The 25,356-nt window shown below is 37.6% G+C and overlaps 1 protein-coding gene across 3 annotated transcripts in view; it reads right to left on the bottom strand.

The window, feature by feature from the left end:
* Positions 1-23,286, bottom strand: part of iqsec3a (IQ motif and Sec7 domain ArfGEF 3a) — a 258,589-nt gene extending 235,303 nt beyond the window's left edge. For 2 of the 3 annotated variants that reach the window (XM_051691264.1, XM_051691265.1), the window contains exon 1: positions 22,707-23,286. In XM_051691264.1, coding sequence (XP_051547224.1) covers positions 22,707-23,212 — 506 coding nt within the window. In that variant the 5' untranslated portion in view covers positions 23,213-23,286. The remainder of the gene's footprint in view (positions 1-22,706) is intronic. The other variant, XM_051691266.1, reaches the window with a different exon arrangement.
* Between the last annotated feature and the right edge of the window lie 2,070 nt (positions 23,287-25,356).

Below are 25,356 nucleotides of genomic sequence, written 5' to 3'. Positions count from 1 at the left end.
TCGAGAACTGCGAAATCCTCTACGGTGTCACCAAAAAGCCGCCTTGGGAGATGTGCGCATTGAGAAAGTGAACTTTCTTGGCGTCACGCATCTCCGCAAGGTTGAGCCACAGGTGCCACTCTTGGACCACAAGAGTGGACATCGTCCGGCCCAGGGCACGCGCCGTGATCTTCGTCGCATTTAAGGCGAGGTCGGTCGTGGTACGCAGTTCCTGCATCAGCCCCGGTTCAGTCCTACCCTCGTGCAGATCTTTCAGCGCCTTGGCCTGGTGGACCTGCAGGATGGCCATGGTGTGCAGGGCGGAAGCGGCCTGACCGGCGGCCTTGTAAGCCTTCATCATTAAAGAGGAAGAGAACTTACAGGCCTTGGAAGGGAGCCTTGGTCAGTCGTGCCAGGTGGCTGCGCCCTGCGGGCATAATGCATCGCTATGACACGCTCTACCTGGGGAAGCTTGATATATCCCTTAGCCGCTCCGCCGTCGAGGATAGTCAGAGTGGACGAGCCCGCGAAGTGTGTATGGGCAGAAAAATGTGCCTTCCTTGACTTTGTTAGCTCCTCGTGCACCTCCGGGAAGAAAGGCACCGGAGCGGGGCATGGCTGTGAGTCATGCTCCGAGCCCAGAAACCAATCATCCAGCTGCGAACACTCAGGGCAGGGTGGAGGGTTCCACTTTAGCCCGATGTTCGCAGCCACCCAGGCAAGCACGGCTGCCATCTCAGCATCCATCTCAGAAGAGCTCAGAAGATTCGTCCGCTTCCGATAGCAGAAGATCTCCCTCCGATGCTGCGACTGAAAGCTCATCCTCATCGCGAGCCATGAACGACACATTAAACCCGCCCTGAGGTGGACCACCTGCATCGCTCGACAGCTCTTCTAGATAGAACGAGCGTGCTGGGGGATGGGAGGTTTGCGGGGGCTGAGCCAGCGGAAACGCTTCCATGTCCACATCCAGATCGCCCGCGGTGCTTGCCGTCCCGGCCGGCTAAGCATCAGTCCAGGACGGACCAGGTTGGGGAGCAGCCGCAGTGGCTCCTTGCTTCATGCAGAAGGAAGTGAGCCGCGACAACAACGTTCTCATGAGCAATGAGAACATGACCCTTCCATAAAAGCTGCCTCAGCATGCTGGCACCCCAAGCACTCGAGACAGATTTTATGGCTGTCCGGAGGGGAGAGATAACGGCCACATCCAGTAGCGCAAACGCGGAAGGACATCTTTAAAAAGAAGGCAAGCATTTGCGCGAGCTCTTTTAGAAGGAAATATACTCTTTTGAATATACTCTTTTAGCACCTGTAGACTCAGCCGCCGAAGCACCCAGGGGAAGCACAATACTCGACTATGCGAGGTTGACCGCTGATATGCGCCGTAAAATCCAGCAGCGTAAGTGAAAAGTGAGAGGATGAACACAAGCATGCATTCGGCTCCGAAGAAAAAATCTGAATGAGTGGTGCAAGCCATCTCCTTTTATACCCGTATGTCCGGGGCGGAGAGTGGCATGCAAATTCCACTCACCAATTCTCATTGGCCTTTTCTATTTTAAGCAAAGGTGATTGGGACTCTCAATATCGAACCCCAAGTGTCACTACATCGACACAACATCGACTGAGCGACAGACAGGGCACGCCAACAAAACTACATCTAGTAAGAAACTGTATTCAGTTTTTACATTGAAACCTGTTTGTATCAAAAGAGAAGCATCTCCAGTTTCATCCACAATGGCATTTAAAACATTTCAGCGATTTATCGTGAAACAGCACACTGTTAAACATGATGACCTTCTTTGAGGACTATAGAACTAATTTAATTAAAATCCTATATTTACTGAGCAGAATCACATTGAGAATTAATGGGTTCATCCAAAAGCTGGAAAATGTTTCTTTCAGAGGTTGTATACGGAGTTAGGCTGAAAACAAGGTGCATTTCAAACTGTTCTGAGACCAGTGCAGTCAGACAACACACTGAAGGTAAAGTCATCCACTAATCAGGGAGCAAGGGAGCATCCCATAGCTTTCCTATGCAGCCAAGTGCATTCACTCCTAACATCCGTTCAAAAGTTCAGTTTCAGGCTGCAGATGATATTTGGATCACTCAACATGGTTGGCATACATGGGACAATGGTAATCAGTACATAGATTCTGAATTTATAATGTTTATTTTAACAAGGCTGGCAGTGACTGGACAATACTGGCCATTACTGTGATCAGAATTAATTATGCTAATTTCTTGTTCCAAAGCAGCTTTACAGAAAATCAGCTGTAATGACTGTAATGTCTTAAAAACATAAATATCTAACACTCCTGGAAACATTTTCACAACTTAGTCCCACTGTCCACATATGTGGACATAGGAGGTTAAATAATACCATCCAACATTGATGTAAAAATACCAGAAATGAAGTAATGCAAAGTAATTTTGAGTTTCCGTTTGTGTTTTAGTGCACATTTATAGTCTCAGGTTTGTTTTCTTTGTCAATTCTCTGTTTTTGTTTTATTTAACCCAACTATTGTTTCACTATGAGTATTTTCTTCATAATAGTTTTCATTAGGTGATGATGAAGTATGTAATTTCTGTGCCACTAGAATCACCAAAAAGAATAGCAAAAATAATGATTGTTTCCAAATAGGTTTCCTGAACACTCCTCTTGTCTGCCATTAGTCGGGCAGATATTCCCGCCCCACACTCATGCCATTTGTTGAGCTAATGTTGCTGTGTTGGACTGTGCTGGTATGGAAGATCAACAAACAGAACAATGTTTTCCTAGCGCCACAGAGCCACAGTTTTTACACTTTTCAGGAAAGTAAGCCTACAAATGGTTGGTGTAAAGTTGTCTCTGCATAGTAAACTAGGGTAAGAGTATTTTAACATCAGCATTTTAACTTCAGTTACATAGCAATAACATTGTATCATTGAGTGAAGCTACACAAACTGCTAGATGATAATTGTTTTGAAAACACACACACACACACACACACACACACACACCTCCGCACATAGGTGGCTCTCAGGAATCTCTGCAAGCTATAATATCTACACAAGACCAAATTAACACTTCAGCTCACAAGATCCTGCACCATATAATAAAGCTAAAAGCATTTGCCAAGTGCAGGAGAGAGACAGAGAGAGACTGTGAGAAGAACAGAGGCTTAGTAACAGCATCCAACAGTCAAGTCCCCAAAGTTCAAATCCTATGCATTTTCTTCCTCTCGAAACTGTTTTAATAACAGCATATAAACCTTTCAAGACAGAGCTACTGTGAGCTCTGGGGTTATTAAATGATGAGAGATGCTTCTGTAGAAGCCACAAGTCAGTGTGATTTCAACTTTCATTTGTACGAAGAAAAAAAAAGTTTAATACACAAATTCCTGGTGAAGAACTACGCTAACCATAATCCTGAAGAGAGATCCACCATTCAGAGAAGACTCTGTTACTATGGCAAGGTAAATAGCTAATTACACTCACAAACTACTTTTTATATTTGTATATATATATATATGAATAATTTACAATAAACCTATTAAACTTGCAATAAAAAGCTGTCTTACACCTTTGTCTATTTTATATTCCCATTTACTTTTTTGGGGTAATACTTTATAACACAGTATAAACTATTTGTAAAGCATAGGGATGTTAATGATGAATTGAAAATCGATTAGTTGTCTAATAATTTGATCGATTAAGCTTATCAATCGTCAATTAATTTCAGGACAAATGCGCAGTAATCGTGACAGCAGACGTTGATAAGGCTGTCTATACTGTCACCCGCCACTAGAGGGCTCTTGCGGGCTGCGTTTCATTATCCACTTCACAGAAGAAGAGCCGACGCACAGATCAGAGATGAAGCGGGCTCAATGTCAACAATGTTGGAGCGTTTCTCTATAAATTACCATTAAGCTTTTCTGCCCTCACCATGATAGTGTGTTAAGGTACAACATCAAAACAATCACTGTTGATCTCTTTGTTTCATCCCAACATACAATTACGTCAGCGATCGTCGGGAAAGCACGAAAGTAGATTCAGCTGACGTCACACTATGTTATGTACTGTGTTTACGCAGTGTGTTATGATTTGACTTAATTTCTAATAAAAAAAATAAGTCCATAGATCCGAAATATCCCACAATCCACAACGTGAAGTTTTAATGAACTCAAATATGTATACACATTATACTGTATATCTTAAATATCTTAAGATAAAAGTTACTACTAACAGTATTTCATTAACAATAATTAAACAATTTCCACATTCTAACTAAACAAAGCCTAAATGTATTTAATACACTGAATCAAGAATATTTTAAGAGGAAAATGCCAATACTTGAATTTTTTGTACTGTATTAATTAAATTATATTTAAACAGTAGGCTACATGCACATATTATTTGGAGTCCTCCACATGTGTTTTGTGATATTAACGTTAACGATTAATTGATCATTAATTTCCACATGATCGATTATAAAAATTCCTAGTAAAGCATTAGCTTATAGCTAATTCATTATTTATACATTGCTGTTCATATACTTGTTAAACATTAATAATGAATGATTTGTGGCTTTGAATATAAATGAATCACAAACTATATGTATGTGGCCTATTGATGTAATTATAATGTAGGGAAAATAATTTATAAATAATCACTTAACTATAAACTAATGCTTTACGAATACTTTATACTGTGCAGTTATTATAAAAAGTGTTACCTTTTTGGGTGTCAAATCAAAGTTTGTATTAAAAATAATAATAATAATAATAATAATAATAATAATAATAATAATAATATGGCACTAAGAGTTTAAGTGTATTCAAACTTTTTTGAATACAGCCATGCAATAATAAAGGCTTTTTAATATGAGTGTCATGGTTATTTTGCTTTTATTTATTTATTTATTTATTTTTTATTTATTTTTTTTTGTGTGTGTGACAAATTTGAACCACTGACCATAGTGCACCTTGACTTTATACCCCACTTTGCAGCACTCTCTAAGATTGTAATGTTGTGATTCATCTCAGGGCTGGTTAGTTTGGCTAAGAATTTTTTATTTAAGATTTGTTTAATGCCTTTGGAGAAAATGAATGGGAAAAAAAGGCAACTGAAAGAATGGTTGGTCACTGCTATGCACCATATGTCAATGTGGAAAGATTTGCCCACAGAATGGTGTAGTTACACCATCTACCAGCAAAGACTAATTTCAAAAGCTAATTCAAACCTTGAGCTCTACTTTTTAGCCAGTGGAATATTGCAGCTTTGGAGTATTGTATTTTGGGATGGGTTTGAATCTGAGTTGAGCAGCAAAATGTGTTAATATTCCTAATATATGCTGTTGATCTTTAAACACTTTCAGGTTTCCACCTCGTCTCCCAGGCCCTGGCACATTCTGCAGACCTGCAGCTCCACAGCCACAAATAAATGTGAAAAGAAACAGGGAGCCAAATCTGTGCCAAGGTGCAGGCAGGGAGGTGGTGGTTGCCAGGTGGAATATGTGATGAGTGTTTGTAAGTGTATGTATGTTTATAGTAGATGTCAATATATTTGTGTGTGTTTGAAAGTGTAAGATCACTTGGACAAACACCTGTGTGTTGTAACTGAGGTTAGCGCCAGTGATGTTGCAGGCCGCACCTAAGGCTGCACTTCAGAGGCTGAGGGCCGCCAAACAGCAACCTAGCCTGCGAGGGTCCGCTCCACACACAAACACGCATGTAATCAGTGATTAGAGTAGAAAGCAGTGAAATAAATTATATTTTGCCTAAAATTATTATTATTATTATTATTATTATCTTTACTGTAATGCAAATACATGAATAAATAATTATCTGTACAATTCACATCAAAATAAATGCTTAATTCAACTAAGCGTGAAATTAAAGAAATTGCAAGATAAATATGCTACTACTGAATAGTAAAATGTAATATTCACTGTAATATTGCACTGCAAAAAAAAATTCATTTTTTTAAGACAAGTATTTTTGTCTTGTTTTCAATTAAAAATATCTAAACATCCTTAAAACAAGGAGCAAAACTGCATATGATATTAAGGCTTGTTTTCAGAGAATATATCTTGAAGAAAGCTTATCCATGCTTGAAATAAGAAGAAACTGTTTGCCAATAGGGTGGGTAAGAAAAATAAGCTTAATTCAAGATTGATGTAAGCATTTGTTTCTTACCCCATTGGCAGTAAAAAAAAAAAAAAAAAAAAAAAAAAACAGAATCTGGGGAAAAAGTAAAACAGATATCATAGGGTACATAAAAAAAAAAAAATTCCAGCAATGTTATTTAAACTGAGAAACACTTGATGGAAACATGTAATTGTTTTAATTTATTATTTACATCTATGTTTAACGTTAAAACTAGACCAATGAAGTGTGTTCAATAGAATATTTCCTATTTTTGCTGTGATAGATAAGTATCGTAACATTTTTACTGGTACTGATCCAAAATTCTGATATTTTGGTATTTTGACAACTTAAATTTAATTAATGCATATTTCAATGTAAAAAATGTATTATGTTCATGCAGGATCGTTTTTATTACTTTATTACATTAATGTGAATGAGAATATGTAGGGAAATGTGCTTAATTGTCACAATGCAAAAAAATCGTAACAATCCTAAAAATAGGAGTTATTATAAAAAATTATATATATATATATATATATATATATATATGGTGACATAGTTGACATTAAATAATTAATAAATGTTTATGTTGAGAAATTGTGCTCATGTGGTAGGGTGCCGTTTGTAAAATAAAACTGGTTACATTTTGTCAGTTTTAACAACAAAATCTGCTCAATTTGGCCAAATTTATGTAAATAAGTGTTTAATTTTTCACATTTTTTACAATTAATTTATTGTGTAACAAATACTTAAAAATAAATATCAAACCTAAATCTAAATGTTTAATTTAAATTTTCTATTTAAATTTAAATGTTAAATGTAAATATTAAAACTAAAACTAAAACTAAAAGTAAATGTTAAATCTAAATGTAAAACTCAAATATAAATGTTAAATATAAATATAAATGTTATATATAAATGTTAAATCTAAATCTAAATGTTAAATAAAAATCTTACATATAAATCTAAATCTAAATCTGAAATGTAAATGATTTATATAAATCCTAAATCTAAATCCTAAATCTGAATCTTATTAACACCAGTGGGCCGTCTTGACTGATGACATTAAACAGTGTGACAGGGCAGCAGAGAGCAGTGGCAGATTCACTCATGAAGTGTCTTCGATGAGCAATTTAGCAATCATGGTTAAAAGGGTGATGAGATTCTTAGCGAGGATTCAGAATTTGCAGAACTTGCACAAAAATTAGTATTTTTATTCTTTACATCATTTAATTATGTAGTTGTTCTGTCATGCTTCTGCACATTTGTACCCATGCAAATACAAACAATGACATTCCGTTGGCATTCAGCAAATGCACTGTTATACCATTTAAACAAGTCTTTGAATATCTAATAAATATTTAATTCTGCGAACCTTACAAACTTTGGCGAATCCAGCTATTAGATCTGATAAAGTGTGCATTGTATCAGCATGCATGAAAACGTGTGCTACTCTGTGCATCTCTGAATTATGAATGTTATGTTATGGTCCGTCTGTGCGATGGATCCGAGCCGTGTAAATTAGATCCGGTCAGGAGATTTCTATGATCACTGGAAGCACACGAGCGAGCAACTTTAAATCCTTGATTTGATTTCAACCCATGCTGCGATATATCATATTCACTGTGTACTGCATGTAAAATTAGCGTTACCTGGTCTTTATTTGAGAAAATGTGATTCCCAGTGTGCACAGACTTACCAGATTACGGAGTGCACTGTTGGTTACAGTGTTTACTTTTTATTCATGTTTTAAAAATTTCTTTATTTGTGAAAAAATACTTTAATAGGATTACAGACTCAAGAAGTTGCTATTTAAATTATAAATCTTTTTTATTTTTTACAGATGTATTGTTCATCGTAATTTTTTTCATACAGGATCAAAAAGATTTTCAAATTATTTATTTCAAGCTATTTTAGTAAATATTATGTAAAATAAACATAAATTTCAATGCAGCAATGTTGTGCACGTGTTATTTACAGTACTATCTTTTAATTAAATTGCGTGATATATCAGCATTATAGGCTATTGGTCAATCGGCCACCCTGCTCTCTAAGACCCCGTTTCCACCTGGTATTAAAATGCATTTTTGGGGGCCTGGGTAGCTCAGCGAGTAAAGATGCTGACTACCACCCCTGGAGTTGCAAGTTCAAATCCCAGGGCGTGCTGAGTGACTCCAGCCAGGTCTCCTAAGCAACCAAATTGGCCCAGTTGCTAGGGAGGGTAGAGTCGCATGGGGTAACCTCCTTGTGGTCGCTGATGTAGGTTCAGCACATGACGGGAAGCACAAAAGTGTCCGGCTTGACAGCTCTCTTTTCAACTCCTCCCCCGACTGCAACCGGCAAATCTCGCCGATCAGTAAATCAAGATGCAGTTCAAGTCGAACACACCTAAACTCTGTAGGAAGGTGGCTCATTGAAGACACTTCACAAGTGAAGGAACGACCCTTCAACATAGCGGCCACGATCGTTCCAACTTAAGAGCCCTTCAAGGGCGGATTCATCCCATTTGGAACACAGGGTCAACTGCCACTGCCACTGCTCTCTGCTGCCCTGTCTCACAGCTTTAACGTCATCAGTCAAGACGGCTCAGGGATGTTATTAATTTGCATGTCCTCTAAATGTTTAGCTCAAGATATATATTTATATTTAACATTTATATTTAATTTTTATATTTAAGATTTATAGAATAGATTTACATTTAGACTGAACATTTGGATATAGATTTAGATTTAAGATTTACATAAGATTTATGTTTAGGATTTATATGTAGGATTTTTATTTAATGTTTATATTTAGATTTAACATTTAGATTTAGATTTAACATTTATATATCAAATTTATATATAAATTTATATTTAGATTTATATTTAAGATTTTTATTTGAGTTTTACATTTAGATTTAACATTTAGATTTAGATTTAACATTTACATTTAACATTTAGATTTAAACTGAAGATTTAGATTTAGATTTTCTATTTATTTTTAAGTATTTGTTACACAATAAACGGATTTAAAAAAATAGAGAAAAAACAAACAAACATAAAATGCTTATTTACGTAAATCTGGCCAAATTGAGCAGATTTTGTTTTTAAATCTGACAAAATTGAAACAGTTTTTGTAAAAAAACAAAAAAAGAAAAGTATTTTACAAACGGCACCCCATATGGAAGAATCAGGTTCGATTCTGGCCTGCATCTCTTTCTTTCTGTTTCTACCCTATTCTGCCTCTACTAGGATGAGTGCTGCAGTGCTGCAGTGCTTCAGCCTGACTAGCTCGGCAGATAGCTAACAGGTTCCTCCAAGAAAGACTCAAGCACCGCAGCACTCATCCTAGTAGGGGCAGAATAGTAAAAGGTAAGTCTTCAGACAGCCTCCTGAACACAGCAGGAAGTGCAGACGATTAGTCACCAACAATCTCAAGCTCTCTGAGTTTCAACACAAGAAAAATAGTCACAATGATGCAATCTGGTGATGAAAAAGACATGGATGAGCAGTTAGAAACAAGATCATGTTGTTCCAATACCTCACGTACAAGCCAGCTTTCATCAGCTAGTCAAATGGCTATCAGAGCACGTGCAAGAGCAGAAACAGCACGAGCGCAACTAGCATTCGCTAAGAAAGAAGCAGAAATGATGAAAGAAGAAGCATACATTGAGGAAGAAGCAGCTAGAAAGAAAGCTGAGCTTAAAGTAAATGTACACACACTGAAGCTAGAGAGAGCAGCTGCTGCTGCTGCTGCTATTGCTGAAGCAGAAGTGTTAGAGGCAGCTGCTGATGAGCAGCTTGGAGAGATAGACCGCAAAAGTTCAGTAAAGTTGTCGCTACAGAAACTAGCTAAATTTTCCAGTGAAAGCGTTATATCTCCTGTCACACAACACTTAGTCACAAATCCTCCACAAGACTCAAAGCCACTTAATCTCTCATGTCCACCAGTGCACCAGCAAAACAGGGACAGTGGTGGGACAGCAAGAAGCTACATGAGAAGGAGTGAAACATGGTCAAGTGAAATCAGTGACTACAAGTTCATTGAATTACGTGCTCAACACCCTATAAAGCAAAGCACTAACTGGAAATCTCTGAGCAATCCTCTTACTACAAGTTCTCCAAGAGAACCCTATTGCTATAGTGAACAGACACAAGGCCTAAGATATGATCATAATGATTGCCAACACAGTCAGCAGCAAGCAACCCCCTTCAAATTCAATAGACTTTGCAAAATACCTAATATGGTGTGAGATGGTGAGCTCTGGCTTATTAAAGTTTGATGACTATGGAGAGAATTACTGGACTTGGAGGGCATCCTTTCTTAGTGCCACTGAAAATTTAAATCTCACCGCAAGAGAGGAGCTTGATTTGCTATGTAAATGGCTTGGGCCATCATCATCTGAACAAGCTAGGAGAATCAGAGCAATACACATTCACAACACTGGGGCTGGTCTTAAAATGGTATGGCAAAGATTGGAAGACATTTATGGCTCAGCTGAAGTAGCAGAAAATGCTCTGCTCAAAAAGGTTGAACAATTCCCAAGAATATTAAACAGAGATAACCTGAAACTGAGAGAACTTGGTGACACTCTGTTAGAGCTTGAAGCAGCAAAGTCTGATGGATACTTACCTGGCTTCGCATATCTCAACATATCTCATGGAGTCAATCCAATTGTGCAGAAACTTCCAGTGTACCTACAAGTTAAATGGATTACATTAGGATCACAGTACAAAGAGCAAAATGGTGTGCCTTACCCTCCATTTCCAGTCTTCGTGAAGTTTGTTTGTGATCAGGTCAAAGCCTGTAATGACCCAAGCTTTGCTGATATAGCAATTGGAGATCCAAGTTCTGTCAAGACAGAGGGAGGTTTCATGTTTAAGCCACATCTGAAAACTGCAGTAGCAGCAAGGAAAACTTAAGTCTCTACAGACCTTGACAAGACTTATCAAAAGTTCCAGAGAAAAAGGTAAATGACCCTAATAAGCAGTGTCCACTACATAACAATCCCATCCATTGAGGAAATGTTGTAGCTTCAGGAGCAAAACTTTAGATGAGAGGAAAACTTACCTCAAGGACAAGAACATCTGTTTCAGATGCTGTACATCATCCAGTCATTTTGCCAAGGACTGTGACAGGCCTGTGCAGTGTAAAGAATATAACAGCAACCAGCACCTATCTGCGTTACATTCCAGCAAAGTGGAAAGCTGATAGCTACACCTTGACTGAAGACCAAGGTGGGGAGCAAGCAACAATTGTTGCTTTGTCTGTGACATCTAAGTGCACTGAGATTTGTGGAAATGGAACAAGCTCAAGATCATGTTCTTGAGCTTGTCAGTGTGTATCCATCAGGACATAAAAAGAAAGCTATCAAAGCCTATGCCGTTCTTGATGAACAAAGCAACAAGTCTTTAGCCAAAACCCAATTCTTTGATTACATTAAAGAAAATGGAACGCCATACACCTTGAAGACATGCTCTGGAATCATTGAGACAGTGGGCAGACCTGCAAGTAACTTTGTTGTGGAGTCATTCGATGGCAAAACCAAAATCTCCTTGCCCAATTTAATTGAAAGTGACATGCTTCCAGATGACAAGTCTGAGATACCGTCACCAGAGATTGCTAGACACCATCCACATCTCAAAGCTGCAGCAGATAAGATCCCAGCTGTTGACCCTCATGCAGCCATACTTTCGCTCCTCGGTCGAGACATATTGTAGGTGCACAAGGTATGAGAACAGCGCAGCAGACCTCACAATGCACCATATGCACAACACCTAGATCTTGGTTGGGTGATCGTCGCAGAGGTATGTCTTGGAAGAACACAAAACTAGCAATGTCAGTGTTTTCAGAACCAACATACTGAGTAATGGACACCCATCCATTCTTTCACCATGTACTAGTAACATATGTGTAAGAGAAAAGTTTGATAGTGCAATGCTATGTTACAATCCTCCAAGTACCACAGGTACAGCAGCTCCTGATGTTGATGCAGATGGCCTTGGCAGTAATGTGTTCCAAAGTACAGCCCATAATGATAAAGTAGGCATGTCTGATGAGGACAGAGTCTTCCTTGACATTATGGACAGAGAGGTCTACAGGAATGACTCTAACTTCTGGGTAGCACCATTGCCCTTCAGACCAAATAGGCCTCGCTTACCTAATAACAGTTGCCAAGCAGCCAAACGCCTTGCATCCCTCCGCCACACTCTGGAAAGCACTTTTTCAAATTCATGCAGACAATGTTTGACTCAGACCAAGCTGAACTTGCACCCCCACTAAAGGCAGAGCAAGAGTGCTGGTATTTACCCATATTTGGTGTTTACCACCCACAGAAGAAAGCCCAGATATGTGTAGTATTTGATTCCTGTGCCAAACATGAAGGCACCTCACTCAACGATGTGCTCCTGTGTGGACCAGACATGAATAATACACTGCTAGGTGTCCTTATCCATTTTCGTAAGGAATCTGTGGCAGTAACAGCAGATGTACAGCACATGTTCTATTGCTTCATTGTCTGTGAAGATCACAGAGACTTCCTCAGGTTTCTTTGGTTTGAAAATAATGATCCAGATAAACAGATTATGGAATACCACATGAAAGTACATGTGTTTGGAAGCAGTCCATCACCCGCTGTGGCCATAAAAAGCTGGACTACTGGGAGAGGATAAGCATGATACTGTGGTGAAACAATTCATCATGAGGAATTTCTATGTGGATGATGGGCTCGCCTCATTTCCTTCCACTGAAGAAGCCATTTCAGTGTTGACACAAACAAAGCAAGTACTAGCGAAGTCAAACATCAGGTTGCACAAAATTGCCTCCAACAGTTGAGTGGTAGTGGAAGCATTCTCTCCTGAAGACTTGGCCACAGATCTAAACGACCTTGAGTTACTATCAGACCCCTTACCTATGCAATGAAGTTTGGGACTTATGTGGAACCTGCAAACTGACACTTTCACCTATTATGTGTCAAGAAAAGAAAAGCTGTTTACCAGAAGAGGCATCCTCTCAACGGTCAACAGTCTTTATAATCCTCTGGGATTTTTAGCGCCTGTAACAATTCAGGGCAAGGCTTTAATCAGAGAACTGTCCAATAATCAATGTGAGTGGGATTCTCCTATACCAGCTGAAAGAGAGGCACAGTGGATGACATGGCTTAATTCCCTTCTGGAACTTGAGCAGCTACAGATTAAAAGGCCGTACATTTCTGTTTCTCTGTGCTCTACACATTACAGAGAACTTTGTGTCTTTTCAGATGCATCTACTATGGCCATATCAGCTGTAGCTTACATTAGAGCAGTTGACACAGAGGAGCACAGCTATGTCGGGTTCCTCCTGGGAAAATCCAAGTTAGCCCCTCGCACTCCTCAGACTGTTCCACATCTTGAGCTTTGTTCTGCGGTTCTGGCAGTTGAAATGGAAGTGAATTGGACATTGAAATACAAAGAGTAAAATTCTACACAGACAGTAGAATTGTGTTAAGTTACATCCACAACACAAGCAAAAGATTTTACATGTATGTTGCCAACAGAGTTGCTTGCATAAGAAAGTCCATTCACCTAAATCAATGGCAATTTGTCAGTACAGACCAAAATCCTGCAGACCATGGAACACGTCCCATATCGGTAGAGCTATTGAGACATACAAACTGGTTTACAGGCCCTGAGTTCTTATACAAAGATAGCCTAGACAACACATTCCAGTCAGAGACCTATAACCTCTTTAAGCCAGACACAGATACAGAAGTACGGCCACGTGTCAACCTTCATTACCAAAACTTCTGAAAAGCAACTAAACTCACAGCGGTTTACACGCTTCTCCAGCTGGAAAGAAGTCACCCGAGCCATGGCCAGTCTTGTACGCAAAGCCAAATCCTGTTCTGGATCTCCTAATTGCAATACAGATGAATTAACACAAGCAAGAATTGTGGTTATCAAAAGTGTACAACAAGAAATGTTTGCAGAGGAATTAAAGTGTCTTGTCAGAGATGAAGTGGTGCACAAGTGAAGCATGTTAAGAAAGTTGAACCCCTTCATGGACCAAGATGGTGTAATAAGAGTTGGAGGACGTTCTTCGTTGGCTGAAATATATTGGGAAGAGAAACACCCCATCATTATTCCCAAAAATCATCACATTGCTACTTGCATGAACAAGTTGTACATCAGGGTCGGCATTTTACAGAAGGTGCTCTTCGGTCAGCTGCACTGTGGATAACTGGAAGCAAAAGACTAGTATCAAGCGTTTTACACCACTGTGTAACTTGCAAAAGACTCAGAGGAAAACTGGAGGAGCAAAAAATATCCAACTTACCTTCTGATAGAGTTAACCCAGATCCTCCATTCACTAATGTCGGTGTTGATGTGTTTGGTCCATGGAACATCTGCTCTCGACAAACCAGAGGAGGTCTTGTAGAGAGTAAGCGATGGTCAGTTATGTTCACCTGCTTGGGAACAAGAGCTGTTCATATCGAGGTAATAGAGTCTCTGTCTTCCTCAAGCTTCATAAATGCATTGAGACGATTCACTGCTGTCCAAGAACCTGTCAGGATCCTTAGATCTGACCGCGGCACTAACTTTATCGGAGCCTGTAAAGAGCTCAAGATAAATGCAAAGGATCTAGAGTTCAAAGGCTATCTTCTGGATCAAGGCTGTACTTGGGTCTTCAATTCTCCTCACTCTTCACACATGGGTGGAGTGTGGAAAAGGTTGATAGGTGTTGCACGGAGAATTCTAGATGCCATGCTTCTCAAGACAGATTCCACCATGCTGTCCCATGAAGTCCTAGTTACATTCATGTCAGAAATCATGACCATAATGAACGCAAGACCTCCCTGTCTCCTCTGACCCAGACACGCCAAATGTTCTCTCAACTGCTGTACTTTTAACTCAAAAGTTAGAACCAGTTTCTGCACCAAAAGGAGAGTATGATCTTAAAGACCTCTACAACAAGCAATGGAGGCAAGTACAAAAAAACTTGCTGATGTCTTTTGGAAGCGTTGACGACAAGAATACCTGACAACACTTCAGCCAAGAAGGAAGTGGCAGGTGAACAAGCCAAACATGCAAGTCGGAGATGTTGTGCTTCTGAAAGTTACACTACTTAAAAGAAATGAATGGGCTACTGGAGTTGTGGTAAACACCATCCCTAGTCAAGATAACAGAGTTCGCAAGGTGGAGGTAAACGTTATCAAACAAGGCACTCTCAAAGTATACTTAAGACCTATTTCAGAAGTTGTGTTGCTGTTCAAAGGGACGGTGGTATAATACATTATACCAAGCTGTGTGGGAGTGTGCTGACCTTGGTAAAAGTATTCTATAGTTACATCTAGTGGTCAGAGTGAACAGTCTTAATTAAGTGTGTGCCTTTAGAGTTGCCATCAGAAATTACACAGAAAGCAGCATTTTCCTGCCATGCTGACTGATGTTACAAAAGGCTTTGAAATATATGCCTGTGAGTATTTAGTTAAGTATTCTTTTATTGTAATAGATCAAAAGGTAATTTAAGGAAACATCTGTGTAATTGTATTTCTGGGAAGATATAATTGAAGAGTTGATTGTTGGTCTGTTTATATAGAAATACCCATGTCTGAATTCATTATAATCTGAATGTAGTAATTTAATTATGATACACAAGACATATTATTTGACATTTTCTTTATTTGTATGTTCAGTTTACAGTGCTTCCTTCAAGTAAATCTATTTCAACTTAAAGCCAGGCATTTGAGTCTTTCTTGGAGGAACCTGTCAGCTATCTGCCGAACTAGTCAGGCTCAAGCACCGCAGCACTCATCCAAGTAGGGGCAGAACATACCCAATAATTTCCCATACCCAATTTACCATCCAATAAAAAGCATTAAATTATTAAAGTGAAAGCAAATTACCACTGAAGATTAAATTCGTTTAAATTAGGAACAAAAACACAACCAATAAAATCCAAGCAGTGCAGCCAAATTAGAACTTCTTCTCTGAGACAAACTTCAAAGTGAACTTATGACCACGTGTCCCTGTTAGAAAGTAAAGACGAGTCCCTGTCTGGAGTTGATTCAAATGCAGCTTTCATAGCTTGTACCCTCTAATGCCACTCACCAGGAGACCAGAACAAACTCTGAGGAAATGTTGAAATATTCAGTGAGGAGAAACAGAACGTGGAAGTGACAGTGTTGTTTTCATCTCAATCTGTATGGATTTACAGTATCATCCATATAAAGCTGTGATTATGACCAGTGGAATATCAGTGTGGGGAAGTAATTAAGATTTGCAATGCTACTAACTTAACTATATATTTTTTAAAGAATGACAGTAGATTAAAACAGCTACAGCTACCAGCTACTTTTTTCAGCTACATTTTTTGGGGCATGAAAAAAAAAACACTGTTTTTTGTCACATTGTATAGACACTGGTGAATTGAGGCAGTATTCAATTAATAATAATAACTTAAAATGTCCTCACTCTCATATGAAGCACTGAGAAAACCAATTAATTTTAGTAAATCAGTTCATCGAGAAGGTTCAGGTAAATGATCTGGTTGAAATGATGCACTGATTCATATGAGTAGGAGCACATAATGTATGTTCATGTGCTGCATTTTGCATAGTTTTTGTAGCAAAATAATGTCTAAATTTCCAAGTGTTATTATTTGTGTTTAGTATCAATTTATCTGTTTAATGCTACCACCCTTATTGAGATGCTCGTTATTTATTTATTTATTTGCTTATTTATTTATTTGTGCCAGATAAATGCTGCACTGATTGCAAAAAATCAGTTACGTTATCTGAGTTAAATATTTTAAATGATATTTCTTCAATGTATTAGATGTAGTTTTGTCAGAGACTTGTAGTGTTGCTAACTACAGTACTTTTACTTGACAATTACGGTTTCAAATAGCTCTCAGATATATTTGTTTACTGTTGAACATACTGTATATAAAACAATTTCACAGCAGATATTAAAACAGATTGTATTTTTCAAAAGGCAAAATGAGCAGCTACAAATTACTGTGTCAATTTTTATTTATTTTTTTACATTTCAATAACAGTATAATGACACTTTGTTGACTGGTAGTAGCATTGCAAGACACAGATGTATAAATAAATAAAAATAAGTGATGCTTATTTTAAAACAAAATATAATTGGTTCTAGCATTCCAGTATAATCTATTCTAGCCTCTCTTTTTGGAAATGGTTACTGATCTCAGATTCAATTTCTTCAGTAATTGCTGGGAAAAATTATACTGTGTGTCTAGGCCTTTTTGGAGATGGCATATTTAGAACACATTGCTTAACAACATATTATTCTTAGCATTCCCATCCTTCTCTGTATCAGGATATTTCAGCAAGCACAGATGCCAAATACAACAGATGGCGTGCAAACCTGGATGTGTGTGCATCGAGTCCTGTGACATCAGCTGAGAAGTATATTAAGCAGCTGAGCTGAAAATATTGGCCTACAGATACTATGTAGACCTCAAATTGTTTTTTATACAATTAGCATATGCATTATTTAAATTAAGCATTTATTAATTCCAAGTCCAGGGCGCTTGCATTTCTAAACTGTGGTTAACTCTGTACATGCCTATAGGATATTACACAATGCCACAATCATACAATTAAAAGGAATATGGCTAAATCAAAAGGCAATGTGGCAGAATCAAACAGAATGTGGCAAAACCAAAAGGAATATTGTGGAATTAAAGGGAATATGGCAAAATCAAAATGCAGTGTGGCCAAAACAAAAGGGATGTGGCAAAATTAAAAGGAATATGAAAAAAGCTATAAGAGTATGGCAAAATTAAAAGAAATGTGGCAAAAACTATAAGAATATGGCTAAATGAAAAGGCAATGTGGCTAAACCAAAAAGAATATGGCAAAAGCACAAGGAATGTGACAAAAATACAAAAACAAACGTAATGTCTCAAAATCAAAGAAATGTGACCAAATTAAAAGGAGTATGGCAAAAACAAAGGGAATATGGCACAAAAAGGAATATGGCAAAAACAAAGGGAATATGGCAAAACAAAAAAAATCTAAAGGAATATGGCAAAATTAAAAGGAGTATGGCAAAAGCAAAATAAATATGGCAAAAACAGAGGGAATATGGCAAAAACAAAGGGAATATGGCAAAAAAAAATCAAAAGGAATATGGCAAAAACAAAGGGAATATGGCAAAAAAAAATCAAAAGGAATATGGCAAAAATAAAGGGAATATGGCAAACAAAAATCAAAAGGAATATGGCAAAATTAAAAGTAGTATGGCGAAATCAAAAGAAATATGGTAAAAATAAAGGGCATATGGCAAAAAACAAAACAAAACAAAAGGAATATGGCAAAACAAAAATAATATGGCGAAATCAAAGGAATGTGGCAAAACCAAAAGGAGTATGGCAAAAGCAAATGCAATGGGGTGAAAACAAAAGGAATATTGCTAAATCAAACAGCAATGGGGGAAAAATAAAAGGAAAATGGCAAAAATCAAACAGTAATTGGGAAAATTCAACTGAATGCTGGCTGCTGTGTTATACAGTGTTGGCCAAGAGATGTAACAGAAAATGTGGATACCATTATTATTTTTGTTATTTTATTTATTTATTTTTGGACATGCTTTAAGAAAAATCACATCTTATTGAAGTTTGCCATCTGTCATTTAGTGTGTAGTTCATGAAAATCACATCTGCCCAGCAGTTACGCCATCGGCCAGACTCACAATAATATCTGAATGCTGTGAAAAACAACCACTAAGAATGTATTTACACTGCAAGGCCTAAAGCACAGATCTGTTCTGTGTAAATTCACATTACACATAAAGTGTTTACACTGTGTTTACATTAATGCCCCTCCAGTGCAGTGCTGTGCTATCAGTGGATCAAGCAAGTAATGGATTCTATAGGCGTTCTTCAGTGTGTTCACACGGATATTAGTGCATGTGTTTATGGTTTAGCTGGGCAGAACAGTTTCATCCCCTTTCTGGAGCATTTGGCTTTCTATAAAGCTCATAACTACATAAAGCAAAGTTTTTGTACAGCTTCAGATGTCTTAAATAAGAATATAGCATAAAAGTCGTATGGACCACTTTTAAGGTTTTTGGAGCTTGACAGACCCAGTCCCCTTTCACTTTCATTATATAGAAAAGAGCCTGCAAAGAGGATGAATTCATATAATTTCCAACCAACTTGAAATCCCCCCATTTTTTTCAAAGGTATTCGTCCAATTTTATGTTCATGTCAAGTTTATGTTAAGTCTGAACTTGAGCCCCATCATTATTGACTGTCACTCATGCCTACAATCAAACTGTTTTGGTATCATGAAATCAACACCATAAGGATCAAATGGCATCAAATTCGCCACTTTTCATAAGTCAAACTGTAATCTTCAAGTAAATAAAAACCTAGATGTAAAACAGACATAAAAAGCAGGTTGTGGAAAATCCACTTCCCTGGAAATAGTCTTGACCAGCATTGCGGTGGTTTATTTTTTTTAATCCTTTCCTTTTAACCTTCCAGAGTGATTTATGACCACCATTAATCTTGTACTGCACATTAATTCCACAGCACGCCGGTTCAACTGAACCTATCCTTTAACTCCCAGCTGCGTTGACTCACTGTCATCAGCTATTTGTGAATTTGCCTTCCTAAGTGGATGACCTCAAGAAGAGCCTAACTCAATCAGAGAAAGAACTAAACTTAAACCAGAAATAAAGCCTAACTAAAACCAAAGATAGAGACAAACTTAAACTAGATGACAGAGGTTTGTTACTGTCACAGTAATGCAACCATATATAAATATATATAAAGTATGTTCAACAGGACTGCGCACTGGCAATGTGTTAGCTAAGCATTCGCAGCTATGGCGTAAAGTATGCTTCGGGCCTTATTAGACTAGGTATGAAAGGAAAATGCTTATGCCATCCCAGATGTGTGACTTTCTTCTGCAGAACACAAATGAAGATTTTTAGAAGAATATTTCAGCTCTGTAGGTCTTCACAATGCAAGTGAATGGTGTCCAGAACTTTGAAGATTCAAACAGCACATAAATGCAGCATAAAGGTAATCCATAAGACTCGAGTGGTTAAATCCATTTCTCTAGAAGCGATATGATAGTTGTGGATGAGAAAAAGATCAGTATTTAAGTCCTTTTTTTTACTATAGATCTCAACCTTTGACCAGCCCAACCAGTAGGTGGCAATATACACGAAGAATGTCAATCATGAAAACACAAAAGAAGAAGAATGTGGAAGTGAAAGTGGAGATTTATAGTAACAAAGGACTTAAAATATTTATGTGTTTCTCACCCAAACGTATCATTTCGCTTCAGAAGATATTTATTTAACCACTGTAGTCATATGGATTACTTTAATGCTGCTTTTATGTGCTTTTTGGAGCTTCAAAGTTCTGGTCACCATTCACTTGCATTGTATGGACCTACGGAGCTGAGATATTCTTCTAAAAATCTGTGTGTTTGTGTTCAGCAGAACAAAGAAAGTCACACATCTGGGATGGCCTGATGGTGAGTAAATGATGAGAGAATTTTCATTTTTGGGTGAACTATCCCTTTAATATTTTCAATTACTTCAGCTGATTTATTTGTTGGCTTTACTTTGTTCACAGTTTGTCTTAATCACTTGACTGCCCTTTAATACCTAAAGACAATCATCATTTGTCTTTATGTCTCAGTTTCAGACTGCTAGTGTCGCCAGTTCAGTTCACACCAAAACATCACAGCAGGATAAAGCCAGATATCATTTGTTCAGTAGATTTCATGGAAAGAACCCTTAAATAAACCTTTGATACTAAAGAGGATTTGCGGCAATCAGCATGAGTTGGTTTTCTGTGTGCAGAGTTGGCGAGACCTTTTCAGAAAATGGACTTCATTCACTGACGTCCACTTAATTGTGTGTTCTGTATAACATTGATAAGAATTATTTTGCAGAACCTAGCATACAGAAATCAAACCATATAAAAGATTTCTAGGTGTTTGTTCTAGGGTGCATTACAGTGTTCAGTTTACTTTGTAAATACACAAGTAAGTAGGCCTACTGAATAATGAACACCATGCACTTATTATTTTGTGGAGGGGGTTTTAATTACACAGTATTGGTGTTATTGCTATTATAATTAGTTATATGTATATAAAATAAATAAACTATGTACTATGTAGATTAATTAGGAATCACATTGAATTCACTTAGAATCCTGTTGGATTGTGTATAATTTTTAAAACCCTACTCCTCTCGGAATATTGTCCTAGTGGAGTATTAAAGGAAATCACAGGTGTGCAATATGATGCAAAAAAATCCTACAATATTCAACTTTGGTGTTCCACACATGCATTTTATCCCACTGGGAATCATAATAACCTTACTGGGAACTATGTGTTCCCAAAAGATCAGTATTTTGTTTTGTGGTATGTTGGAGTCCTAAGAAAATTCCCAATGGTATCCTTGTGGATCCCTTACTTCCAAATTACGATGGAAATTCCAATAAGAACCACTTACACATTCCGTTTTTATGAAAGTAATAAAGATATACCTTTATTATGCTTTATAAAAGTATTAGGTTAGAATGTGTTCATAATGCCTTATAATACACAATAAAATCAGTTATATGTTCTCTAAAATAAAAGTAACCACACTTATAATATACTATAACATTTACCAATTTTAGTTTAGTATATCTTTAAACCCTAAAAATAAATAAATAAATAAGAATAATAATGGAATGCAATAGTGCAGGATTCATGTAATTCATTTTGGACCCAATCTTAAAGGATCCTGTTGGGAATTTTCTTACAGATTTCAAATGTTTCAGATAAATCCATTTCAATTTCCAATAGGATGAAATGCTCAATGCACAATATCCAAGAGGATTTTATTCAAGAACATAAACTCAATTTCCTTTTTTTATTTTTTTATTTTATTTTATTTATTTTACTCTACCATGGAAGAACAAGCTGTACAAACTGGTAACCAGTAATTGTTACCATTAGGTTTTGTTAGTGCAACCTATTGCATTTTGGTTGATTCAGTGATGTTTAGTGATATTGACTTGAGCCATACTAGTTTATTTAGATTACCACATAAAGCAATTTTTTTTTTTTAGGTTAATGTTTATATATATATATATATTAATGAGAATAACACATTAAATCACAAAATTAACACCAAATTTAAAACATTTTATTATTTTAATGCAACAGAGCAACCATAGCTAAGAATTATGTGGTTACAATTATTTATGGAAAGATTAAATGTATTACAGTGTGCATTATAAGGCATTTTACCCTTTGTAGTTCATTATGTACTGTATACAGGCTTCATTGAAAGTGCTATAAATTATTTTGTCAGGTAACATAGAAAATGTGCTTTATGTGGTAACACTTTAATTAACTGGTTTTATTTAAGTCGAAAATAATTTTAGATATGACTGAATCAACCTGAATACATTAAGGTAAAAACTGCACGTTTTCACTTTTCACGGTGTGTTAGCTTGTCAGTATTTCTTATAATCGTGACTAGGACACTGAAATGTACAGTGATGGTCATTTCTCAAGCGATAACCTGCAAATGCCGCATAACCACAGGGTAATAGAGTGTGTGATGTACTGTGTGTTTCTGAATACTCACTCGGGTTTCCTGGCGATCCCGACGGACCGGCACAGAGTGGAGGGTGTTTGCGGAACCAGAGACTTGCAGGACGGGCTCCTCTTGTCGTCCTCCGCGGACTCCGGGCTGGACTGAGCCGCTTTGAGAGACGGAGGGGATGTAGGCACCAGCTGCAGATGCTGCGGGTGATGAATGGGTGCTGCTGGAGGATTCTGCGGCTGTTTGGACGGCTTTTGCTGCTGCTGCTGGGGTTGACCGTGAGTCGCCGGATGCTGGTGCGGGTGCGCGGCCGGCTGCGGGCTGCTCGTCCGCGGTGACGGATGGTGGTGACTATGCGGATGATGGTGGTGGTATTGATGAGGATCTCTCAAATGTCGATTCTCGCCGATCAGGTCCTCAACCTTCCTCTCGAGCTCGTCGATCCGCTGCCGCTGGGTTTGAATCAAACTCTGCTGGTTTTGCACAATGGTGGTCAGTTCTTTGAGATAAAGCACGGCTTTCATTGGGTTATCCAGCAAGCTCTCCATTTCTGTAGTGTCAAAGCTGCAGTGAATGTGCCGTGGCGTGCTGATGCTCTAAAAGATGAGAATGATGGTCCTGATGCTGGAGAGATTGGGGAGGGGCGATGGAGGATGATGATGTCACCACTGTGGCCAATCACAGTCACGTGTGTTTGCATTCAGTGCACAGTTTCAACAGTGACATCAACTTAAAAGTGCGCTGAATAAGTGATTCCAAATGCATATTAAAAAGTTTTTGACCTGGGTCATTGCTAATATGCAGTACATTTTAATGTCCAAATCTATACCAGTTTGGACACACCTGACTGAATGTATTTTCCCATGATCTTAAAACTTTTTTGATTTTAAGGTTGTGCTTAAATGATTTACAGTAAATGTGATGTGTGTGTGTGTGTGTGTGTGTGTGTGTGTGTATGTACATGTTTATACAAGTAAAAAAAAAATAAAAATAAAAAAAAATCCTATATATTATAAGAAAACTCAGTAACATTTAACAAAAATGTTTCATTTGTTTACATTAGTCATACAATAAACAATGATTAATATATTTTCATAGCATTTATTAATCTTTGTTAAAGTTACTTAATGCAAATGCACCTGTTCATTGTTAGTTCATGTTAACAAATACAACTTTTGAGATATATATATATATATATATATATATATATATATATATATATATATATATATATATATATATATATATATATATATACATATATGTGTGTGTGTGTGTGTGTGTGTGTTGCAATTAACATTAACCAAGATTAATACATGATGTAAATGTATTGTTCATTGTAAGATAATGTTAACTAATGTTGCTTACTAATGTTATCTAATGGAACCTTATTGTAAAGTGTTACCCAAAACTCTTTTCTTAATGTGTGTTTAATTCATGTTCTCATATGGGCATAGCGTGTTGGCGCCACCTTGTGGATATTTTGGGAATGACCGTTAATTTCCTTGTTTTATTCAGCCTGGGGTGCGTTTCCCGTACAACGACGTAACTCACTGCTTAACCACCATAGTACGATGCACCCTTAGAGAAATTATCTAGCTAGTCACGACTGTTTCCCGAAACCCCAGTAACTATGTCGCACATCCATCGTTCAAACCACGTTGGTTCACAATGTAGAGCTGTCCTTAATGAAATTACTCAGTGGGTGAAGTAATAACTTCTGCAAAGATCCAATGGATATCAAATTATGACAGCTCATTTACATGGACAGAAAGCCGTTTATTGTGAAAAAAAAACTGCTTAAGACACGAAATAGACATTTACATTTATATGCACTTTGCAAGTGGCTTAGGCCTACTCTATACTACAGTATACAAGCAGTTTGGTCAGTAAGCAGCTCCACAGCAATGTTATTTCCCCACTACGCTGCTGTAAATAATGGACATGGCATCTGAGGACTACTTCTGTTATTTCCTGTTCTCCGTAGTTTCGCTTTATTTTCACATTTCCTCTGTGCTGGTGTGTTTGTTGTCATTACGACCCCTCACAGCATTGAGCTGCAATAGTGGGGCTTCCCTCTTACCTCACTTTACCACACTTGAGCACATACATATGCACACTTGTCAAAAACCAATAAGAATGCCACTTTTATTCTTGACACAATGAAAGATATAGAATTAAATATATATGGTCTGAAAGCAGCCGCGGACCGTGCATTTTAAGTCTAGGCCTTCAGTGCGATTCATGCCATTAAGAAAACACAGTTTCACAATGAATAAGACACCGTATGCCCATCATACATTACCTGGCATTCAACTAATAATAACAACTGACATTTTAAAAACACGTCCACGCACGAAAGTCAGAACTTGAAATGATCCTTAATGCTCAAGTAAGCCTAATTTTAACTGCAGCATGACTGTTTTGTGAAATGAACGTCAAAAATAATATTTTTTCATATGAATCTACCAAGGAGGTCTATAATACATGGAAAATTCTAACTAATAATATTTGCGATTTAAATGTTGCTTGCAATAAATTTCATTTAGTCAGGGTACACAGTTATGCTGCGTTCCATTCAAGTTAGATGTGGGATATTCCTACTTGATATCTCCAACCATAAATGCTTCCATTCCCCGATATTCGGAAGATGACGTTTAAGGAAACAAAACTGCAATGCTCCCGTTAGCTT

Source organism: Myxocyprinus asiaticus, chromosome 47, assembly GCF_019703515.2.
Source record: "Myxocyprinus asiaticus isolate MX2 ecotype Aquarium Trade chromosome 47, UBuf_Myxa_2, whole genome shotgun sequence".
NCBI lineage: Eukaryota > Metazoa > Chordata > Actinopteri > Cypriniformes > Catostomidae > Myxocyprinus > Myxocyprinus asiaticus.
Note: the sequence above shows the minus strand (reverse complement) of the source record. Positions and strands in the feature narration are given on the sequence as shown.